This window comes from Dipodomys spectabilis, unplaced genomic scaffold (genome assembly GCF_019054845.1).
Source record: "Dipodomys spectabilis isolate Male_0828 unplaced genomic scaffold, ASM1905484v1 ptg000266l, whole genome shotgun sequence".
NCBI classification, from domain to species: domain Eukaryota; kingdom Metazoa; phylum Chordata; class Mammalia; order Rodentia; family Heteromyidae; genus Dipodomys; species Dipodomys spectabilis.
Window position 1 is genome coordinate 3,418,331 of NW_024870943.1, and position 20,380 is coordinate 3,438,710.

Sequence of the window (20,380 nt, forward strand, 5' to 3'; positions counted from 1 at the left end):
GAACGTGGGACACTAGGGTCCCTGGAGGGGGGCAGTGATGGTAACCAATGGGCTGTGGGAGAATCCCAGAATCAAGAAACAGGGCAGACTCAGCCCTACCCAGATCTCCTCCCCCAGGCTTGGTCTCCTCACAGGACGCCCCCTCCCCGCTCTTCCTGCCGGGTTTCCTCTGGCCTTTTCCTGTCCCCCACCCAGTGCTGGAAGCTGGGGCAGAGGCAAAGACCTTTACAGGAGCAGAGGAGTCGGGAATTAACCGAGGCCAGCGGAGCCAGGGCCTCCGGGTGCTGCTGGACCCGAAGCAGGGTAAGAGCCAGGGACCTCTAGGGAGAGACTCTACAGCCATCTTCCATCCTGGGAACTAACACCAGGTCCCCAACCCTCTCCTTCATCTAGACTCTGCAATCTCAGCTTCTGCCTCTCTTCCCTCTGACTCAGGAGTCCAGATTCCCCTCTCCCTCATCCCACCATCCTGCATCTCGGAGTTGGGGGTCTTATCCACCTTCCTTTAGGGCCATGCTATCTGGTGAACGCAAGGAGGGCGGAAGCCCCCGCTTCGGGAAACTCCATCTCCCTGTGGGCCTGTGGATCAATTCCCCCAGGAAACAGCTGGCCAAGCTGGGGCGGCGCTGGCCCAGCGCTGCCTCTGTCAAGTGAGTAGCCACCATCTCAGGATGCTCGTCCCTGCGCCACCTGCCTCCCCTCTGTCTCTGTGGAGGAACCCTGTCCCTGCTTTGGGGTCACGGCCTGAATGCAGAAGCGACCTGTGGGGCTGGGGGATGGGAAGGGGAGCGCCAGAGAAGTCGGTGGGACTCTGACTGGAAATCAAGGCACCGTGGAGGGGAAGAGCTGGGTTGAGGAGACGGGGCCAGGCCGGATGGGCACCCGGATGGACACCGAAGGCCTGGCACAGGGGGTTGATTCACTCTCCTTCCTCCCCTCCCAGTTGGCCTCGGAATTTCCCTCTGCGGGAACGGAACGGCCTTGACTTTTTTTCTTTTTCTTTCTCTCCCTCTTTACCCCCCCCCCTCTGTCCACCCCGGGTGTCTCCGGCCTTCCTGCCTCTGCTCCCATCCTTGTCCCATTTTCTCTGGCTCTTTTTGGCCTACCCCATCTCCCGTCTCTGTCTGGATCTCTCTTCGCCCCCTCCTTCCCCCCCAAACCCCCCGCTGCTGCCCGGGGTGACTCCCAGGTCTTCGTCTTCCGACACGGGGAGCCGCAGCAGCGAGCCGCTGCCCCCGCCCCCTCCGCACGTGGAGCTGCGGCGGGTGGGCGCGGTGAAGGCCGCGGGGGGCGCCTCGGGGAGCCGCGCCAAGCGCATCTCGCAGCTCTTCCGGGGTTCCGGGACCGGGACGACGGGGTCTGGGGGTGCTGGAGGTCCCGGGACCCCCGGGGCCGCGCAGCGCTGGGCCAGCGAGAAGAAGCTACCGGAGCTGGCGGCGGGCGTCGCCCCAGAGCCGCCCCTGGCCACGCGCGCCACGGCGCCCCCGGGGGTGCTCAAGATCTTCGGCGCGGGGCTGGCATCCGGTGCCAACTACAAGAGCGTGCTGGCCACGGCGCGGTCCACGGCGCGCGAGCTGGTGGCAGAGGCGCTGGAGCGCTACGGGCTGGCCAGCAGCCCCGGCACCGGCCCGGGCGACGCCAGCTGCGTGGACGCCTTCGCGCTGTGCGACGCGCTCGGCCGGCCTGCGACGGCCGGCGTCGGGGGCGGCGAGTGGCGGGCGGAGCACCTGCGCGTGCTGGGCGACTCGGAGCGCCCCCTGCTGGTGCAGGAGCTGTGGCGCGCGCGGCCCGGCTGGGCGCGGCGCTTCGAGCTGCGCGGCAGGGAGGAGGCGCGCCGCTTGGAGCAGGAGGCCTTCGGGGCTGCGGACGGCGACGGTGAGCCTGGGGGCGGGGCCTGGCGTGGGGGGGGGTGGGACCAATAGGAAAGAGACGGGCGGTCATTTGGGGGCGGGGCTTGAACTACTGGGGTGGGGCCTATGGGGAGACTGGAGGCGGGCCAGTAGGAGCAAATTGCTAGCTTGGGGGCGGGGCTTGGGCTGCTGGCGGGGGCTGGGGTGGGGTGGGGGGGTGGGGGAGTGTGGGGGGGTGCCCCCCCAGGAGGGGGTCTTGTGGCAGCTGCAGGGTTTGGATCTGGGGAGCCCAGCTAGGTTAGGAAATCGAAGAGCAGCCGGAGGAGTAGGCATAGATGGAGTTCTTGAGCCAATGGGCGGGGCCTATGATGGCAGGTCGGGGCCTGAGTAATTCAGTGGCTTGGAGCTTGGCAGTGTTGGGCCAGATGACCTGTGCTGGCATCTGGGGAGTGAGTCTCTGGTGAGAGGCAGGTCTGTGAGGTAGACTGAGGCCCTTTCTGAAGAGCAGAGCCCATGTGGGTGGAGCCTAGGAGGGGGACATGAAGGGCACGAAGAAGGGCTCCTGTGGGGAGGCCTGGTGCTGAGTGCCTTGTCTGTTTCCAAATCTCCCTTTGGAAGATAAAGTTATGATAGCATTTACATTGTTACACTTGGGTCTCAGTGGTTTCTTTGCCTGATTAACCTAACTGGGGTTGGCGGGCAGGAATAGATGAAAGTTCATTGGGATCATATATAAAAGGGGCTTCCATAATAGGTACTTAATTAAAGGCTGGAGGCCCTGAATCCCCACTACCACCAAAAGAAAAAAAAAAGAGAGAGAGAGAGAGAAGGCTTCCCTACTGTGCCCAACACATTTTTTAGTGGGAAAACAATGGGACCATGAACAGGTGGGATTGTCATCTTCGCATATCTTAGAAGTTTAGTGGGGAGAAACAGATGGGTTCATTCTTTAGTCTCCTTTCCATTGGATGTCGAGTCTATGCCAGGGCTTGGTTTGGGACCAGAAAAAGTTCATTCTGTTCTGCAAGGAGTTCTACAACTTGTTAGGAAAGGGCGTTGTGGAGAAGGATGTTTCTCTGTTATGCCTAGACCAGCCCCCCTCCCCCCCCCCCCCCCCCGCCCCTACACTCCGTAGATGCTCAATAAATGCTTGCTACAATAATACCTTTCTGAACTGAAAACTGCAAAGATAGGCGGGAAGTGTGCTCCAGACAACGGGAACCGCATCTGCAGAGTCTGAGCTTAGCCAGTGCTGTTTCCTAAAGGCAACTGACTCTGGCTTCTGCCTCAGTTTCTCCCTGTTCTCCCTCTCTTCTCAGGCACGGGCGCCCCCTCGTGGCGACCACAGAAGAACCGCTCCCGGGCAGCGTCCGGAGGGGCGGCTCTGGCCAGTCCTGGTCCGGGGTCCGGATCGGGGACCCCGTCCGGGTCGGGCGGCAAGGAGCGCTCGGAAAACTTATCCCTGCGACGCAGCGTGTCGGAGCTCAGCCTGCAGGGCCGGCGGCGACGGCAGCAGGAACGCAGACAGCAGGCGCTCAGCATGGCTCCAGGGGCAGCTGACCCCCAGATCGGACCTGTGGACCCTGGAGACTTCGATCAGTTGACTCAGTGCCTCATCCAGGCCCCCAACAACCGCCCCTATTTCCTGCTGCTCCAGGGTTACCAGGACGCCCAGGTGAGCAGCTGCCTCCTCCACTCAAAGACTCCTATGTATGCTCCCTCTGCCATGGTAGGGAGGCAGAAAACTACAATTCCCAGAATTCTTTGGATGGGGTGGGGTAGCCCCAAGTACTCCAGTGGTTCCAGCAAGGTTTCAGAGTGGGAAATAAAGGTGGAAAGTAGAGGGCTGGAAAAGAGACTCCAAGAGGGCTAGATAGGGAATGGCTCATTTCATTTGAAATTTGTGGAAGACATTATCAAAGGAGATCTATTTAGGGGAGGTGGGGAGAGAGGGCAATTCTGGGGCTTGAACTCAAGGCCTGGGTGCTGTCCCTGAGGTTTTGTTTTGTTTTTTTTTCTGAAGGCTAGCACTTTACCACTTAAGCCACAGCTCTACCTCTTTTTTTTGGTCAGTTGTGGGGCTTGAACTCTGGGCCTGGGCACTGTCCCTCAGCTCTTCAGCTCAAGGCAAGTGCTCTACCACTTGAGCCACAGCACCACTTCTGGTTTTCTGGTGGTTTCTTGGAGATAAGAGTCTCATGGACTTTCCTGCCCGGGCTGGCTTTGAACTGTGATCCTCAGACCTCAACCTTCTGAGTAGCTAGGATTACAGGCATGAGCCACTGGCACCCGATTTCATGGTAGTTTCTATAAAGAACTTCTAAAGATATCCCAAAGGATATTGAGAGAAATAACTACTGGAAGGGGAAATGTGTTTGGAATAAGGAACAGGTGGGTCCAGGGATAGGTTTTCTTGGAAAGGCCCATTTCTGAAGGAGATGCCAAGGGGGCAATCCATTTTAGTACAGGGTGGGGATGGGGGAGTGTTTTTGGAAGTTGAGCTGGATGTTTTACGAAACAGTCCTCTGTGGGTTGGGAAGAGACCATTCAGAAGAGTTGAGAAGATGGGAGACTCATTTGGAGAACGATCTCCAGGACTCCATTCCTTACTCTGCTTCTAAAGAGCAGACTAGCCGGGCGCCGGTGGCTCACGCCTGTCATCCTAGCTACTCAGGAGGCTGAGATCTGAGGATCACGGTTCAAAGCCAGCCTAGGCAGGAAATTCTATGAGACTCTTATCTCCAATAAACCACAAGTGGCTCTGTCCTGGAGTGGTAGAGCTCTCCTCTTGAGCTGAAGAGCTCAGGGACTGCACCCAGGCCTTGAGTTCAAGCCCCACGACTGACCAAAAAAAAAAAAAAAATGGACTAGAAGCACTGACCACCCAAAGTAGCTTTGGAGGGCCCATTCCTCCAAGGTGGTCACCTTGGAAGGGTCCAGAGGAGGAGATGGGGGAATGGCAGGGTTAGGCCTCCTTCCGCGGAGGAGGATGGACTGGACGCGTGTCCTCCTGCCGGCCCGGCTTTGCCCGCAGGACTTCGTGGTGTACGTGATGACGCGGGAGCAGCACGTGTTCGGGCGCGGGGGCACCTCGTCGTCCCGCAGCGGGTCCCCGGCCCCCTACGTGGACACCTTCCTCAACGCCCCTGACATCCTGCCACGCCACTGCACCGTGCGCGCAGGCCCCGAGCCCCCCGCCATGGTGCGCCCGTCCCGGGGCGCCCCGGTGACGCACAACGGGTGCCTCCTGCTCCGCGAGGCCGAGCTGCACCCCGGCGACCTGCTGGGGCTGGGCGAGCACTTCCTGTTCATGTACAAGGACCCCCGCGCCGGGGGGTCGGGGTCGGCCCGGCCCCCGTGGCTGCCCGCGCGCCCTGGGGCCACGCCCCCCGGACCCGGCTGGGCCTTCTCCTGTCGCCTGTGCGGCCGCGGCCTGCAGGAGCGCGGCGAGGCGCTGGCCGCCTACCTGGACGGCCGCGAACCCGTGCTGCGCTTCCGGCCTCGCGAGGAGGAGGCGCTGCTAGGTGAGGTGGTGCGCGCAGCGGCGTCCGGCGCCGGGGACCTGCCGCCCCTCGGGCCCGCCACGCTGCTGGCGCTGTGCGTGCAACACTCGGCCCGGGAGCTGGAGCTGGGCCACCTGCCACGCCTACTGGGCCGCCTGGCCAGGCTCATCAAGGAGGCTGTCTGGGTGAGCGCCCCCAAATCTATCCTGCAGCCTCTCACCGTTCCCATCCATCCACCCATCCATCCCATCCACCCACCCACCTACCCATCCATCCATCCGTCCGTCCGTTTCAGACCTGGGCAAATATAAACTACATCTCCCATGAAGCCTTGCGGGAGAAGGAGGCTTGAGGTATGAATGAAGAGGCCACGTAGAATGCTGGGAGTTGTGGTTTTGTTGGGCGGGAAGGCAGTCCAGTATTTACCTTTGGCGCTATGTGGGTGGTGGTCATAAGGTCATGGAAGACACCGTTATGGGAAACAGAGGGAGATACCTCCAGCCGAGAAGTTGGGAGAGATCATATATGAGAAGAGCCATGGGCCACCTTTGAGAGTTTGGAATGATAGTGGACAAGGACATTCTTGGGGGATAGATAAATCCATTAGAACTACACTGGGAATGCCTGGAAGAAGTAATTCAGAATTGGGAGAGGGGGAGTTTCCATTGAGGTGGGGCCCAGTTTAAAAAAAAAAAAGATTTAGGGAGTCTCTTCCAGGTGAGAAACTATTTAAACTGGAGAGAGGACTCCAGGGAAATAGACCACATGCGCTGTATGTTTTAAAAAGAAGAAAGGGGAGAAAGCTTTCTGAAGCATGATTGCTACAGTGCATTGGAAAAGTGGCATACTCTAGAAAAATCAGATGATAGATTCTGGGTGGTAGTTCACACCTGTAATCCCAGCATTCCAGAGGCTGAGACCAGAGGATCATGGTATGCCAGGCAAGCCTGAGATTCCCAGTGACACCTTGTCAAAAAGGAAGGAAGGCTGGGCAGCAGTGGTTCATGCCTGTAATCCTAGCTACTCAGGAGGCTGAGATCTGAGGATCACAGTTCAAAACCAGTCCAGGAAGGAAAGTCCATGAGACTCTTATCTCCAATAAACTGCTCGATGCTGGAAGTGACACTGTAGCTCATGAGGTAGAGTGCTAGCCTTGAATACAAAAAAATCTCCAGGGCAGCACCCAGGCCCTGACCAAAAAAAAAAAAAAAAAGAAGAAGAAGAAGGAAGAAAGGAATGGAAGGAGGGAAAAGAGAAGACGAATGTTAATTCTTAGTTCCCTTTGCCTGAACCTCTCACCCTGATTCTGATCTTACTGTACCACAGGAAAAGATTAAGGAAATTGGAGACCGTCAGCCAGAGAAGTAAGAGAACTGGGGAGAAAGTTCTGGTGGGCTGTGGGGTTGGGTGGCGCATCAAATTGTGCATTGCTGCAGATCTTCTAGGATGCAAGTTTCTGTGCATCATTGGGATCTGGCCTTCTCAGCTGTGAAGTGGGGCTTAGTCTCCAGCTTTGACATACATCTTGGGGTTTGGACACTAGGGGGGTGGTTGGGTGGGGAATCACAAGTTCTTTTCATTTTCTGCAGCCATCCCGAAGGGGTCCCGGAAGTGCCTCTGACTCCTGAAGCCGTGTCTGTGGAGTTGAGGCCACTCATGCTATGGATGGCCAACACCACAGAGCTGCTGAGCTTTGTACAAGAGAAGGTGCTGGAAATGGAGAAGGAGGCTGACCAGGAGGGTGAGCTCAGACGTAGGCTGAGCCTGGCCTGTCCAAACCCCCTGTCATTCCCTAAACCTGGAGATGTGGTGTGCTGGCTGCCAGCCTGTGCTTTCTCCCTCTTACCCCCAGGCCTGTCCTCAGACCCACAGCTCTGCAATGACTTGGAATTGTGTGACGAGGCCATGGCCCTTTTGGATGAGGTCATCATGTGTACCTTCCAGCAGTCAGTCTACTACCTCACCAAGGTTGGCCTCGACCCCTTGCCTCCTATTTATCATAAAAGTGCTTTCCGTGTGTGAGCTACATTGTGTTGGTCTGAGGTCACTTCCTATTTGATTCAAAATTTCCTCCTTCTGACACATCGCTTCCCATCTCACCCCAGCTGTTTATTGTGGTGATACTACTTCCTGATTGAGCTTACATCATTTCTGGCCTTTCTTCCCACCTTTGAAATCATCACTTTTTTTTTTTTTTATGCCAGTCTTGGGGCTAATCACAGCCTGGGTGCTGTCCCTGAGCTTTGTCACTCAAGGCCGGTTCTCTACCACTTTGAACCACAGTTCCACTTCTGATTTTCTAGTAGTTAATCGGAGACAAGAGTCTCATGGCCTTTCCTGCCCTGGCTAGCTTTAAATCATGATCCTCAGATCTCAGGCTCCTGAGTAGCTAGGATTACAGACACTGTTGTTGTTCCTTTTTATGAAAGTACTGGGGCCAGGCGCCGGTGGCTCACGCCTGTAATCCTAGCTACTCAGGAGGTTGAGATCTGAGAATCTCGGTTCAAAGCCAGCCCGGACAACAAAGACCGTGAGACTCCTATCTCCAATAAATCACTAGAAAACCGGAAGTGGCGCTGTAGCTCAAGTGGTAGAGCGCTCGCCTTGAGCTGAAGAGCTGAGGAACAGCGCCCAGGCCCAGAGTTCAAACCCCATCACCGACAAAAAAAAAAAAAAGAAAGTATTGGGGATTAAACTTAGAGTGTACCTGCCAGGCAAGGTGCTCTACTACCTGAGTCATCCCTCCAATCCCTTTTGATTTCGTTTTTACATATAGAGTCTCACCTTTTTTTCTGAGGCCAGCTTAGACTATGATACTCCTACCTACATCTCCGTGGTGGCTGGGATGACAGGCAGGAATCACCACACCCAGTTTATTGGCTGAGATGGAGATCTGGCCAACTTTTCATTTGAGCTGGCTTAATCTCCACCTCAGAAATGGCTGAGCTTGCTGAGTGCTGGTGGCTCACGCCTGTAATCCTAGCTACTCAGGAGGCTGAGATCTGAGAATCACGGTTCAAAGCCAGTTCAAAGCCAGTCTGGGCAGAAAAGTCTGTGAGACTCTGATCTCCAATAAACCACTAGAAAACCAGAAATGGTGCTGTGGCTCAAGAGGTAGAGTGCTCACCTTGAGCTGAAGAGCACCGGGACAGCGCCCAAGCCCAGAATTCAAGCCCTATGACCGACCAAAAAAAAAAAAAATGACCGAGCTTACAGACTTGAGTCACTGCACCTAGCTGAATCCCCACTTTTCTGCTTGTTTTGAGGCACTGGGATTTGAACACAGGGTTTCATGCTTGCTAGGCAAGCACTTTACCACTTAAGCCATCTTGGCTCCCAGTCATCACTGGTGTACAGGCTGACCACAGATCTAGTTGTTTTCTTTTCACAAGCTCTCATTTTCAAATTCTACTTTTTTTTTTTTTTGTCGGTCATGGGGCCTGAACTCTGGGCCTGGGCGCTGTCCCTCAGCTCTTCGGCTCAAGGCGAGCGCTCTACCACTTGAGCTACAGCGCCACTTCCATAAACCAGTGGTTTATTGGGGATAGGAGTCTCACGGTCTTTCCTGCCCCGGCTGGCTTTAAACCGAGATACTCAGATCTCGGCCTCCTGAGTAGCTAGGATTACACAGGCGTGAGCCACCGGCGCCCGGCTAAATTCTACTACTTAGTTATAGATAGACAATCAAACTGTGCCAAGCAGTATCATTCAAACAAAGCCTCCCTTAAGTGAGTCTCTCTCACTTCCTGTGCTTAATGACATCACTTCCTATAGCACTGAAATCATGTGCTTTCCTGAGCCACAGGCCTTCCCCCCCCCCCCCCCCCCCATGAGTGCCATTCATGAAGGGCCTGCTACCCTGCCACTCACATGCTCCTTTGACCTCTATAATTGTTTCCAGCGCTTCTCAAGGTTTTGGCTCATGGTGGGCCTGAATCCCTATTAGTGAAATAACGGGGAGTCTTAGGACAGTCTCTCCATCCCTCAAGCAGCCTTGATTTTGAAGCTCTTTCCTCGGAGCTATACTTCCTGTGCATCCTTGCCAAGCGTAGTTTTCTTTCTTCTTTGTCTCTGACCTCATTTCCTGTCCTTGGCCAGATCACATTTTCCACTGGCTGACTGCCATCCCACTCCTACTTCCTGATTCTCCATTCCTTTTTTTCCTGTGGGGAATTCTAGATAAATAACTTATTTAGATGTAGGAGGCCTCTTTTTTCTAGTTCCCCTTGTCTTTCTCTTCTTTTTTCTTTTCTTTTTTTTTTTTTTTTGCTGGTCCTAGGGCTTGAACTCAGGATCTCTGTGCTGTCCCTGAGCTTCTTCTGCGCAAAGCTAGTGCTCTACTACTTGAACCACAGCATCACTTCTAGGCCTTTCCTGAGTAGTTTATTGGAGATAAGAGTTTCACAGACTTTACTGCCTGGCTGGCTTTGAACCATGATCCTCAGATCTGTTTCCTGAATAGCTAGGATTATAAGTGTGAGCCACTGGCACCTAGCTCTCCTTGACTTTCTTAAGCTACTTCTTCTGAGACCTACAAGTCCCATAATGCACTAGAGTTGGATAGATTTTTGAAATACTCAAAAAACTTCTAGAAAGGCTTTGTTAAGACTGGAGTTGTTCTGGGACTAAAATATGCTAGAAAGTCATCTATAAAGTAGGAATTTGTTTGTTGAGCACTTAATCCTAGCTACTTGGGAGGCTAAGATCTGAGGATCAGTGTTTCGAGCCAGTCTGTACAGGAAAGTCCTTGAGACTCTTGTCTCCGATTATATACAAAGAAGCTAGAAGTAGAGCTGTGGCTCAAGTGGTAGAGTACTAGCCTTGAGAAAAAAGCTCAGGTATGGTGCCTTGAGTTCAAACCCTAGGGCCATGGGCTGGGAAGTTGGCTCAGTGGTAGAGTGCTTGCCTTGCATGCATGAGGCCTTGGGTTCGATTCCTCAGCACCACATAAGCAGAAAAAGCCAGAAGTGGTGCTGTGGCTCAAGTGGTAGAGCAGTGGTCTTGAGCTGAAGAGCTGAGGGACAGCGCCCAGGCCCAGAGTTCAAACCTCACAACTGACTAAAAAAACAAAAACAAAAACCCAGGGCCAATATGCGTGTGAGTGCGCGCGCACGCGCACCACCCCCCCCCCCCCACCCCCCGGCTTTTGTTGATGGAACCCCTTTAAGTGTTAACGGTAGAATGGACTACAACTCCCAGAGGCCCTCGGTGTTCTTCATTATTATCATGCTCTGCCACCCTGAAGCTTGCTGGGAGTTGTGGTCCAATCACTTGGCTTTTGCCTGTCTCTCCACAGACTCTTTATTCCACACTGCCTGCTCTCCTGGACAGTAACCCTTTCACAGCTGGGGCAGAGCTACCTGGTCCTGGTGCAGACCTGGAGGCCATGCCTCCTGGCCTGAGACCCACCCTGGGCGTGTTCCAAGCAGCTCTGGAGTTGACCAGCCAGTGTGAGCTGCACCCGGACCTTGTGTCTCAGACATTCGGCTACTTGTTCTTCTTCTCCAATGCATCCCTTCTCAACTCACTGATGGAACGAGGTGAGGGTTGGCTGATGAGCAGGGACTCCCATCAAGGTAGACATACCACAGGCCCAGGCCTGTGCACCCAGGGTGTTCTTGGGTACCAAGCTCAAGGATAGAAAGGAAGAGGACAGGGTTCACTCAACCATTGCCCTTCACACCCTTCCTTCTTCCCAGGTCAGAGCCGACCTTTCTACCAGTGGTCCCGAGCTGTCCAAATCAGAACCAACTTGGATCTTGTCTTGGACTGGCTACAAGGAGCTGGACTAGGTGACATTGCCGCTGAATTCTTCAGGAAACTCTCCATTGCTGTGAACCTACTCTGTGTGCCCCGCACTTCCCTGCTCAAGGTGACTTCTGGTTAGCTCTAGTTGACCCTTGACCTCTAACCTTCCATCCCAGTCAGCAACTCTCTGGAATCCCTTTACTGTTGGAGCTCCCCTGGAACCCCATGTCATCCTCTACTGACCACAGACTTCTCTCTGGTTCTCTCCACAGGCTTCTTGGAGCAGCCTGAGAACTGACTATCCAACTCTGACCCCTGCTCAGCTCCACCATCTGCTTAGCCACTACCAGCTGGGTCCTGGCCGCGGGCCTCCACCCTCCTGGGACCCTCCCCCTGCCGAGAGAGATGCTGTGGATACGGGTGAGGAGAAATGGCACACACATTGCAGCTGTTTGTTGGCTGTTTGCATTCATAAGAATCTAGGAGACCATGTTCCAGCCTTTTCCTTCTGACCAAGGAGTCTGGTCTCCTAAGCCTTTTCTTTCTTTTTTTTTTTTTTTATTGTAAAGATACTATACAGAGGGTTACAGTTACATGAGTGAGGTAATGAGTACACTTCCTCTTGAACATTGTTACCCCCTCCATTGTTTTCCCCCTACCATCCCCTCCCTCCCTCCCTTCCCCGAGGTTCTTTTTTTTTTTTTGATTGTGATTAAGTGATTACATAATTTCAAAGTCACAAGTTCATTCTAACTTCCCTGGAGCAAATTGTCTACCACAGTCTGTAATATATAACAGTGTTCACATGTTATATACCATATTTGTGATCAGCAGCATGGGGATATTTAGTAGTGGTTCAACCAGATGAGCGGGAGTTCTTTGTTTCTTAAGTCCTGTTAGTTTTGTCGTATCACCTAACATTTTGGATTTAGCATCCACTTATCAGGGAGACCATGTACCGTTTGTCTCTTCGTTCTTGGCTTACCTCGCTCAACATGATTCCTTCTAGCTCCATCCATTTCCCTGCAAGTGCCATTATTTTGTCATTTCTAATGGCTGCATAATATTCCATTGTGTATAGAAACCACAATTTTTGGATCCATTCATCTGTGGTGGGGCATCTAGGTTGTTTCCATATCCTAGCTATTGCGAACAGTGCTGCAATAAACATGGAGGTGCACGTGTCCTTGTATATTGGTTCCTGTTGTTCAGGGTAGATGCCTAGAAGTGGTATGACTGGGTCGTAAGGGAGGTCAATCTTTAGCTTTCTAAGGACCCTCCAGACTGCTTTCCAAAGTGGTTGTATAAGTGTACTTCCCACCAGCAGTGTAATAGGGTTCCTCTTTCTCCACATCCCCTCCAGCATTTGTCGTTGGCTGATTTGTGGATGTGGGCTAAGCCTTTTCTTTTCCTGGGGTCTGAAGGTGCTAGACCCTGCTCCCTTCTCCCCAAGATATAAGCCAGGCATCGGGGATCATGTGTGTCTCAGTGGTAGAGTTCCTGCCTAGCATGCATAAGGCCCCGAGTTTCATCCTAGCAAAGCAAGTACAAGCTCTTACTTTTTTTTTTTTTTTTCCTTCAGGGTTCAGCCCCTGCCCTGGCCCCCCTTTCCCTCTACAACCCCTGGCCTACCTTGCCTAAGAGACCCTGGGCGTATCCTCCTACAGGAATCCCTAAGACTCAGTTCCCAGGCCTTCTCCAGGGATCTAGGTACCCAATGCCTGTTTCCCAGGCAACAGAGGATAGTCTCAAATACAACTCCCATCATGCTCTTGGACACCTGGTTTGAGTGGACCCTTCTCCAGGAGTTGCTGGGAACTAAAGCTTTTTTGTTTGTTTCTTCCGTCGGGCGAGATAGAGCTCCTGATGCCACCCTAACTACCTCTTACTCGGTTTCACAGGAGACATTTTCGAAAGCTTCTCCTCGCACCCTCCCCTCATCCTGCCCCTGGGCAGCTCGCGTCTGCGCCTCACCGGTCAGGTGACAGATGATGCCCTGCATCGTGAACTGCGCAGGCTCCGTCGCCTTCTCTGGGACCTTGAGCAGCAGGAGCTTCCAGCCAATCACCGCCACGGGCCTCCGGTGGCCACGCCTCCTTGAAAACCAATAATACGCGAGCGTGGGAACCTTGAAAGGAAAAAGGAAAGATTCCTTGGGCTCTTACTCCTTTGGAGCCCCGCCTGGTCGCAGAGGTTTCTGGGAGTTGTAGTTCTTGCCTCCCGCGTGGACCACTGGGAGTTGGAGTTTTCGGGTAGTAGAGGATGGGACAGCGGGAAGATGGGCTTGAGATGTCAGCCGCGCCGAGGAGCAATAAAAGTATCTGTTATTGGCAGCGCCTCGCTTATTAAGACCCGGGAGAGTGAACCATGATGGTTTTTAGAGTGCCGAGGCCCCTTGCCTGGAACCAGCGTTGGGTCCCTGCCGAGTCGGAGGAGGTATTTATAGTTATGGCCTCAGCCTGTCCTTCTGCGTGTAATTCAACCCAGGAGCCCAGGGCCCACCACACACCTCGGATCAGAGCCCAAAGCGTGCTCGGCCCGATGCCAGGCCTTGGTTCCTGCCAGTGAGGCGCCGTCAGCTCTCCTCCTCACCCCTCCAAAACCCCTGCTGCAGCCCCAGGAATCAGGGGCTCCCAGCCCCGCCCCCCTAAGTTGTTTGCCAACTGATCACATGACAGAACCCCAACATCTTGATGTCTTTAGCCGCTCCCCAGCAGATCTAGGTATACACACACACACACACACACACACACACACCTCAAAAAAGAATAAACTACCTCCCTTCTTAGACTCAGGCCTCAGAGTTTGAACTTTCCCCTCCTCTCAACCTAATTCCCGCTGCTGCGTCAGGGGAAAAAAGGTGACAGGTGGCACCTGCTGGCAGGGCGAGGGCAGGACCACCTGCCGCTGCTGCTCACTGGAGGCCCCTCTCCCGACACCTGCTCCTGTCTGTCTGCCTTGCCCCACCCGACCCCGCCGCCCCACGACGAGGAGGAGGGACAAACCAGGGAACCCCAACAGTTGGCCCCGCCCTGAGACCATCCCAGCCTGGGTCTCCCACCCCTTCTCAGGGTCGCAGGCCTGGCTCTAGTCTTCCCTGCTCTACCAGCTCCAGGCACGCCCCAGAGAGGCGGAGAGGTGGGGGGGGGGGGGTCCAGGGCTGTCCCTAGTCCGGCAGGGCGGAGCCTGAGGTCTTCAGCTCAGACTGTCAGACTCCACCCGCCGAGGAGCACAGCTGCACCGAACCCACCTGGTGAGAAGCCCCCTGGGATGGAGGGAGGGACCCTCCTCAACTGTTCTGTCACTGCTCTGATCCTCATCCCTTTCCCACGCACCCTGGTGGCGCTCACTAGCTCGTTCCCTTCTTGGATGCCTATCCTCATAGGGACCTAGCCATTCCCCAGAGACCTGCCCCCAACTTTCTTCCCTCTAGTCCGGATCTTAGATTCCAGTCCCTCGGTAGCGTCAGCCCTTCACCTCCTTTTGCAAGGCGCAGGGGGGGAGGTCCCCTTTCAAAGACTCAGGGACTCAACCTCCCACCCAGTGCCCTACACAATGGGACCCAGGAACCCCAGACCCTAGTTCTCCCTCTACTAAGATCCAGAAGTTGGGGCTCCCATTCCCCTTTTTCCCTTAGACCTAGAAGTCCAGACCCCAACCCTCCTCCTTCAGACCCAGGGTCCCAGGCCTTCTCTTTTGGATATAGGACCTGAGCCCCCCACAGCCCTCCACAGTTCTTGCAGAAAATCACCCAGGATGTACCTCTCACCGACCTTATGAACCCTTTCCTGAGTTCATGCAGAGGAGCAGCCTCTGACCTCCCCCCACAACTCCCGACCCTCTGTGGGGGTCCTGCCTTTATTCCAGCTCAGGTCCTATCCCACACTTGGCAATGACCCTGGCGGCTTCCTCCCAGCGCTCCCAAATCATCCGCTCCAAGTTCCGATCTGGTGAGAGAGAGGTGGCCTGTGGGGAGGGGTCCTGGGGATGTAGTCTTGTGTTTTCTGAAGGTCACTCGTGCATAGAGGAGGATGGGGTGGGCCACAGTTGGGAAACTAGGTAAGCGAGGGGTTGGCATGGGAGTCAGGGCCTTCAAAGGACCAACTAGCTGGTTGAAGGACCAACTAGCGGACCAACTATCAGGAAAGTAGAGGAGCACTGAGTTGGGGCCTGGGAGGCCCAGTATGGGAGTGCGGGTGAGAGGATGGGGCGCTCTCAAGCTCACTCGAGCTTTAGTTTTAGTTCAGGGCAGGCGCTCAGTGGATGAATGACTAGATTGGCGTTCATTCCTGAGCAAAGGACACTCAAAAGTTTGCAGACCCAGCCAAGGTGGCTGGACAGAGCCAAGAGCAGGGTTGGAAAGTGTGCCAAAGAGAGTACAAATGGTCTGAGCATGGTGGTGCCCACCTGTAATCCCAGCTACTGGAGAGGTCTGGAACTTCAAAGTCAGCCTAGGCTGAATAGAGGGGCTGGGAGTGTGGCTCAAGTGGTTGAGCTGGCCTGCCTAGCATTCAGAGGCCCTGTGTGAAAAAATTCAAAACGAACATTTCGAAGGTGAATATTGGGTGGAGGGGAGGGGAGGGGGGGTGAAGGGGGACGGGGAGAGGACTGGGAAGGGCCAGAGAAAATGCTGGAATATGCAATTGTGGGGTGAGTGTGCATTGGACTAAAGGAAGCCATATGTAAACTGGGCCAAGATGCCAAGATGATCAGTATGCCAGGTTGGGGTGGGCACAGAAGGGGCAGGTGCAGGCGTGGGGGGGGATGGGGTGCCGGGCTCTGTTGCAGCCTTCGCGTTGGCTTGGCTCTGAGCAGCTCTGGCCTGAGGCTCTGAGCTTGGCTGGAAGCAGGCTGGAGGCCCCGGGAAGGGAGCTGGGGAGCAGCGAACGGGCTGCCCGCCCACCCGCCTGCTGCACGGGGTGTGTAAGGGGCCGGGCACACATCCCGCCAACAACTGTAGCTCCCAACCGCCCGGCTAAGCCAGACTCCTGGACACTCCCTTCCCTCCCCTCCCCTGCTCCCTCCTCCTTCCACAGTTCTGCAGCTTCGGATCCACAGACGGAATCAGGACCCAAGTAAGTTGGGGGCTCTGGGAGGGAGGGGTGGTGGCCTCACTCCCCTAGGACAGACATCCCGGGTGTCTTCCCCCCCTCAGACAGTTCCCCTCCCCCATCCTTGGATGCTTGGTCCATCTGTTCGGAGCTGGGCTGACTGAAATCCCAGCGTGACACCCCAAAAGATAGCAAGAGTCTGCGCCAACCCCCCATCCTTTTTTGCCTTTGGATCTCTACTTCCTGCTGCCCAACATTTCCTACCCTTGACAGATGCACAAGCCGGGGAGATGGTTTCTTGGAGTGGAGATAGGCATCCCAGATTCCACGCACACTTGGCACCCTCAAAAACTACCAGGATGTGGCTCTCTGCTTCTCCTTCTCTGCCAGAATCAGGAGTGCAGGCCCCACCCCACCCTGGCCAAAGCTGGGCTCTGTGATCCTCCTCACACGCCCCTTGTTCACTCAAGACCAGATTCCTGCCTTTTCTTTTCTTTGTGGTACTGAGGATTGAACTCAGGCCTCGGGCGCGCCCAGCAAGTGCCTTCAATACTCTAGTCACTCCCCTAACCCCCAAACTCAGAGCCGGGGCACTGTCCCTTAGATTTTTTTTTGGAGGAGGGGGACTTGAACTCTGGGCCTGGGTGTTGTCCCTCAGCTCTTCAGTTCAAGGTGAGCTCTCTACCGCTTGAGCCACAGTACCTCTTCTGGTATTCTGGTGGTTAACTGGAGATTAGAGTCTCATGGATGTTCCTGCCCAGGCTGGCTTGGAACAGCAATCCTTAGATCTCAGCCTCCTGAGTAGCTAGGATTACAGGCGGGAGCCCTTTTTCACTCAAGGATGGTGCTCTCCTACTTGAGCCACAGCTCTACTTCCAGCTTTTTGGTGGTTACTTGGAAGTAAGATTGTTTCACAAACTTTTTGATCCAGGTTAGCTTTGAACCTCATCTTCAGATCTTAGCCTCCTGAGTAGTTAGGATGACAGATGTGAGCCACAGTGCTCAGCTGTATTGTTTTAGACACAGGGTCCTGCTAACTTTGCTTAGGTGGCACTGGCATCAAATTCAGGATCCTCCTACCTCTCCACCCCAAGCTGGGATTGTAGGACAGAGCTACCATGCCTGGTACCTTCAGAGGGAGACCAGGCTCAACTTGAGCCCCTTGGATTTTGATCCAAGCCTGCTTGCCTGTATTTTGGGGGTGGAGTGTCCAGCCCTCCTTTCCCATGGTCTTGCTCCTCCCTGTCTGGCTTCTTTCCTGCAAGCCCCTCAGGGTCCTTCTTCTGTCTCCAGTCTCCTCCAATTCAGATCCCTGGATCTCAGCCTCAGGCTCAGCTCTGGCCCCAGCCTTGCCCTCCGTCCCTACCTCTTTCTTCTTCAGTCCTGGGGTTCTGCTTCCTGAACCAGAATATTGTCCTTGGAGATCCTCAGAGAAGGTGAGTCTGGACTGGAGAGAGCACAAACTCCTCTTAAGAGTCTAGTCCTGATCCTCTTGCTGCTGCCACACTGTCTGGTGTGGCCACGCAGAGTCCACACTTGGCTCAGGGCTCCGGGAAAGGAAGGTACAAACCACCCACAACATCATCACATTGGCTTTTGCAGGACTCTCCCAAGGTCTCCCAGCGCTGGAGGGAGCCCACATCCAGGGGGAACCTGACATACCACCAGTACATGCCCCCAGAGCCCAGACAAGGGCCCAGGGCCGACCCCCAAGTGGAGGGGAAGGCCCTGGGCTCCCCAAGGCCACCTCTGAAGATGGGAACAAGCTCACAGCCACCATATCCCAAGTATGATCTTCATTTTACTCTTAGGGTTCCATCATCCCCTTGCCTCAGATCTAAAACCAAAGGGAGCCTGGTCCCCATTGTCTCCTTACCAGACCCGCCCTGTCCTCAGCCTTCTCCCTTGAAACCACAAGTTCCCATCCCTCAAGCGTGTGCTTGCTTCCTCTGAAAGCTAGAACCCGTGTCTGAGGACCCCAACATGCCTTTTCTCTCTCTGTCCCCCCCTCCTTTTTTTGGTGCTAGTACTGGGGCTTGAACTCAGGGTCTCAGGCTCTTGGTCAGCTTTTTCTGCTCAAGGCTGATGCTCTACCACTTAAGCCACAGCTCCCCTTTTTTTCTTTTGCTGGTTTATTGGAGGTAAAAGTCTCAAGGGCTTTCCTGCCCAGGCTGGCTTTGAACCGCCATCCTCAGATCTCACTGTCCTCCAGGGCGGCTGGGATTACAGGCGTGAGGCTCCAGCTCTGGCCCCCTTTAACCTGTGCCCCTCCCGCTGTGGACAGGACGAAGCCCCCGACCCCGGCCCCCTCCCCACCCGGGGTCTCTGGTCCTCCGCCTCCGTCGCACAAACTGGAACTTCAGACCCTCAAACTCGAAGAGCTGACGGTGAGTTCGGGGTGGCGCTTCCAGGTCCCGAATTCTAACCCCGCAGCCTCCAGTGTCGGGGGGGTCCCCCGCAGGTCCCTTCCTTTTGCAGGGCCCCAGGAGTCCAGACCCTTCCCCCCCCTCCGTTTCCAAAGGCCCCGCCCCGGGGACCCCGCCCAGGACCGCTCTCCCCGCCCCCCACCCGCCCCTTCAGGTCTCCGAGCTCCGGCAGCAGCTGCGCCTGCGGGGCCTCCCGGTGTCCGGGACCAAGTCGATGCTCTTGGAGCGCATGCGCGGCGGCGCCCCGCCCCGCGAGCGGCCGAAGCCAAAGCGCGAGGACAAAGCCGCGGCGGCGGCGGCCGCAGCTCCCTGGCCCCGCCTCAGGCCCAAGGCCCTGGGAACTGCTCGCCGGCAGGGCACGGTAAGGGGGTGTGGCATACACGTATGGCCGACCAATGAAGATAAGTTACAGCGGGGGGGGCGGGATGTGAAGGAACGAATAGCCAATGAAATGTGGGGGCGGGGTCTCCACCCAAGGACCTGCGAGTGAGGGGCGTGACTAAAAGCTACGGAGGCGGATCTTATGGGAAGAACAGCCAAGGAAATGGAAGGGAGGCGGGGTCTATCAGTATAGGTCTGGGACAGGACCGGCTGCGAGTGGGTGGGGTTGCTACCGGGGCGTGGCTTATTGGACGGGGCGTGGCTTATGGGACTGGCGCTATTCATGGTTGTAGATTAAGTCAAGTCCTGCGTTCCACAAGCCGCCTCTTCCACGCGTGGCGGATACAGTGGTGACAGTTCCGGCTCCGGCTTCGGCTCCGGCTCCAGCCCTGGTCCCAGCTCCGACTCCAGCGACGGCCCCGGCTCCAGCCGAAGCCCCGGGCTTGACAACTTCCTCAGCCCCAGCCCCAACGGGTCTGACTCTGGAGGAGGAGCTGCAGGAAGCGATCCGGAGGGCTCAGGTGAGCGCATGCGGGACGGAGTCAAGCTGGGGGTCCCCGTTCAGTTCCGGGCAGGGATCTGGGGTTCACGCTACCGTCCATTGTTTTCTTCTCTCTTTCTCTCCCCCCCCCCCCTCCAGCTGCTTCCGAACCGAAGCATCGATGACATTCTAGGAGATCAGACGGCGCCTGAGGGTAGGAACTGAATCCCTCGATGATTTAGGGGAGAAGGGTGCCTGAAGCCCTGGACTTCTGGGTGCCAGGGAGGAGTGGATGGGGTACAGGACCTCTAGAAATGAGGAATCAGGCACCGGGAACCCGACCCGCAATGCCAGAAGCTCTCTTTCATCTGCAGACTCGCTGCCGCCCATCCCCCTGGACTTCCCGGGCTCCTTCGATGTACTGTCCCCTTCCCCGGACTCCGAAGGCCTGTCATCGGTCTTCTCATCTTCCCTCCCATCCCCCACCAACTCTTCATCCCCCTCTCCCGGGGGCCCCACGGATTCCTTGGACTGGCTGGAGGCCCTGAGTGGGGGTCCGCCGTTGGGCTCCGGCCCCCCAGCCCCCAGCATCTTCTCTGCTGATCTCTCAGACTCCAGTGTCACCCGGCTGTGGGACCTGATAGAAGATCCGTGGTGATGGAGTTGGTGATTTCCAGAGACCAACAATGGGTGGGGTCGAGCAGAGCCCCTCAGGGAGACCCCTCCCTCTCCCCCCCCACTCCCTACTTGGCCCTGAACTGGTGCTCTACAAGCCACCTGCCTGGACTTCACCTGCTTGGCTTCTGTGTAACACCCCCACCCCTTCCACCTTTCCCCATGGTTGTATGGTTGGGGATGAGGGGTTTATTTGCTGCTCACCAGGGGCAACATGCTGCTTCCTTCAGAAATATCAGGATGTTTTTGCCCCCTTCCTTCCAGA

The 20,380-nt window shown here is 55.7% G+C and overlaps 2 protein-coding genes across 3 annotated transcripts; both read left to right on the forward strand.

The window, feature by feature from the left end:
- Positions 1 to 204: 204 nt before the first annotated feature.
- Rasip1 (Ras interacting protein 1) lies at positions 205 to 13,434 on the forward strand. Of its 2 annotated transcripts, none has more exons than XM_042700349.1 (12): positions 205 to 303; positions 510 to 650; positions 1,190 to 1,875; positions 3,170 to 3,525; positions 4,885 to 5,538; positions 6,680 to 6,717; positions 6,943 to 7,094; positions 7,206 to 7,321; positions 10,650 to 10,893; positions 11,053 to 11,225; positions 11,374 to 11,521; positions 13,003 to 13,434. In XM_042700349.1, the coding sequence occupies exons 2-12, from the start codon at positions 514 to 516 to the stop codon at positions 13,200 to 13,202; spliced, it is 2,904 nt and encodes a 967-aa protein (XP_042556283.1). In that variant the 5' UTR covers positions 205 to 303; positions 510 to 513; the 3' UTR covers positions 13,203 to 13,434. The 2 variants fall into 2 exon arrangements, with proteins under 2 accessions (XP_042556283.1, XP_042556284.1); XM_042700350.1 differs by having other exon boundaries at positions 7,218 to 7,321.
- Positions 13,435 to 14,329: 895 nt separating this feature from the next.
- On the forward strand, positions 14,330 to 20,380 carry Mamstr (MEF2 activating motif and SAP domain containing transcriptional regulator). The gene is made up of 10 exons (XM_042700525.1): positions 14,330 to 14,354; positions 14,969 to 15,051; positions 16,138 to 16,176; positions 17,446 to 17,588; positions 17,755 to 17,939; positions 18,437 to 18,539; positions 18,733 to 18,939; positions 19,253 to 19,480; positions 19,600 to 19,654; positions 19,815 to 20,380. Exons 2-10 carry the CDS (start codon positions 14,994 to 14,996, stop codon positions 20,096 to 20,098), a joined length of 1,302 nt encoding a protein of 433 aa, XP_042556459.1. The 5' UTR covers positions 14,330 to 14,354; positions 14,969 to 14,993; the 3' UTR covers positions 20,099 to 20,380.

Coding starts and splice junctions, on each gene's coding strand:
- Rasip1 (XM_042700349.1), top strand. CDS start 514: ATGCTATCTGGTGAACGCAAGGAGGGCGGAAGCCCCCGCTTCGGGAAA. Junction 7,095..7,205: donor GAAGGAGGCTGACCAGGAGG/GTGAGCTCAGAC, acceptor TCTTACCCCCAG/GCCTGTCCTCAGACCCACAG. Junction 11,522..13,002: donor GAGAGATGCTGTGGATACGG/GTGAGGAGAAAT, acceptor TCGGTTTCACAG/GAGACATTTTCGAAAGCTTC.
- Mamstr (XM_042700525.1), top strand. CDS start 14,994: ATGACCCTGGCGGCTTCCTCCCAGCGCTCCCAAATCATCCGCTCCAAG. Junction 17,940..18,436: donor TCACAGCCACCATATCCCAA/GTATGATCTTCA, acceptor CGCTGTGGACAG/GACGAAGCCCCCGACCCCGG. Junction 18,940..19,252: donor CTGCTCGCCGGCAGGGCACG/GTAAGGGGGTGT, acceptor TCATGGTTGTAG/ATTAAGTCAAGTCCTGCGTT.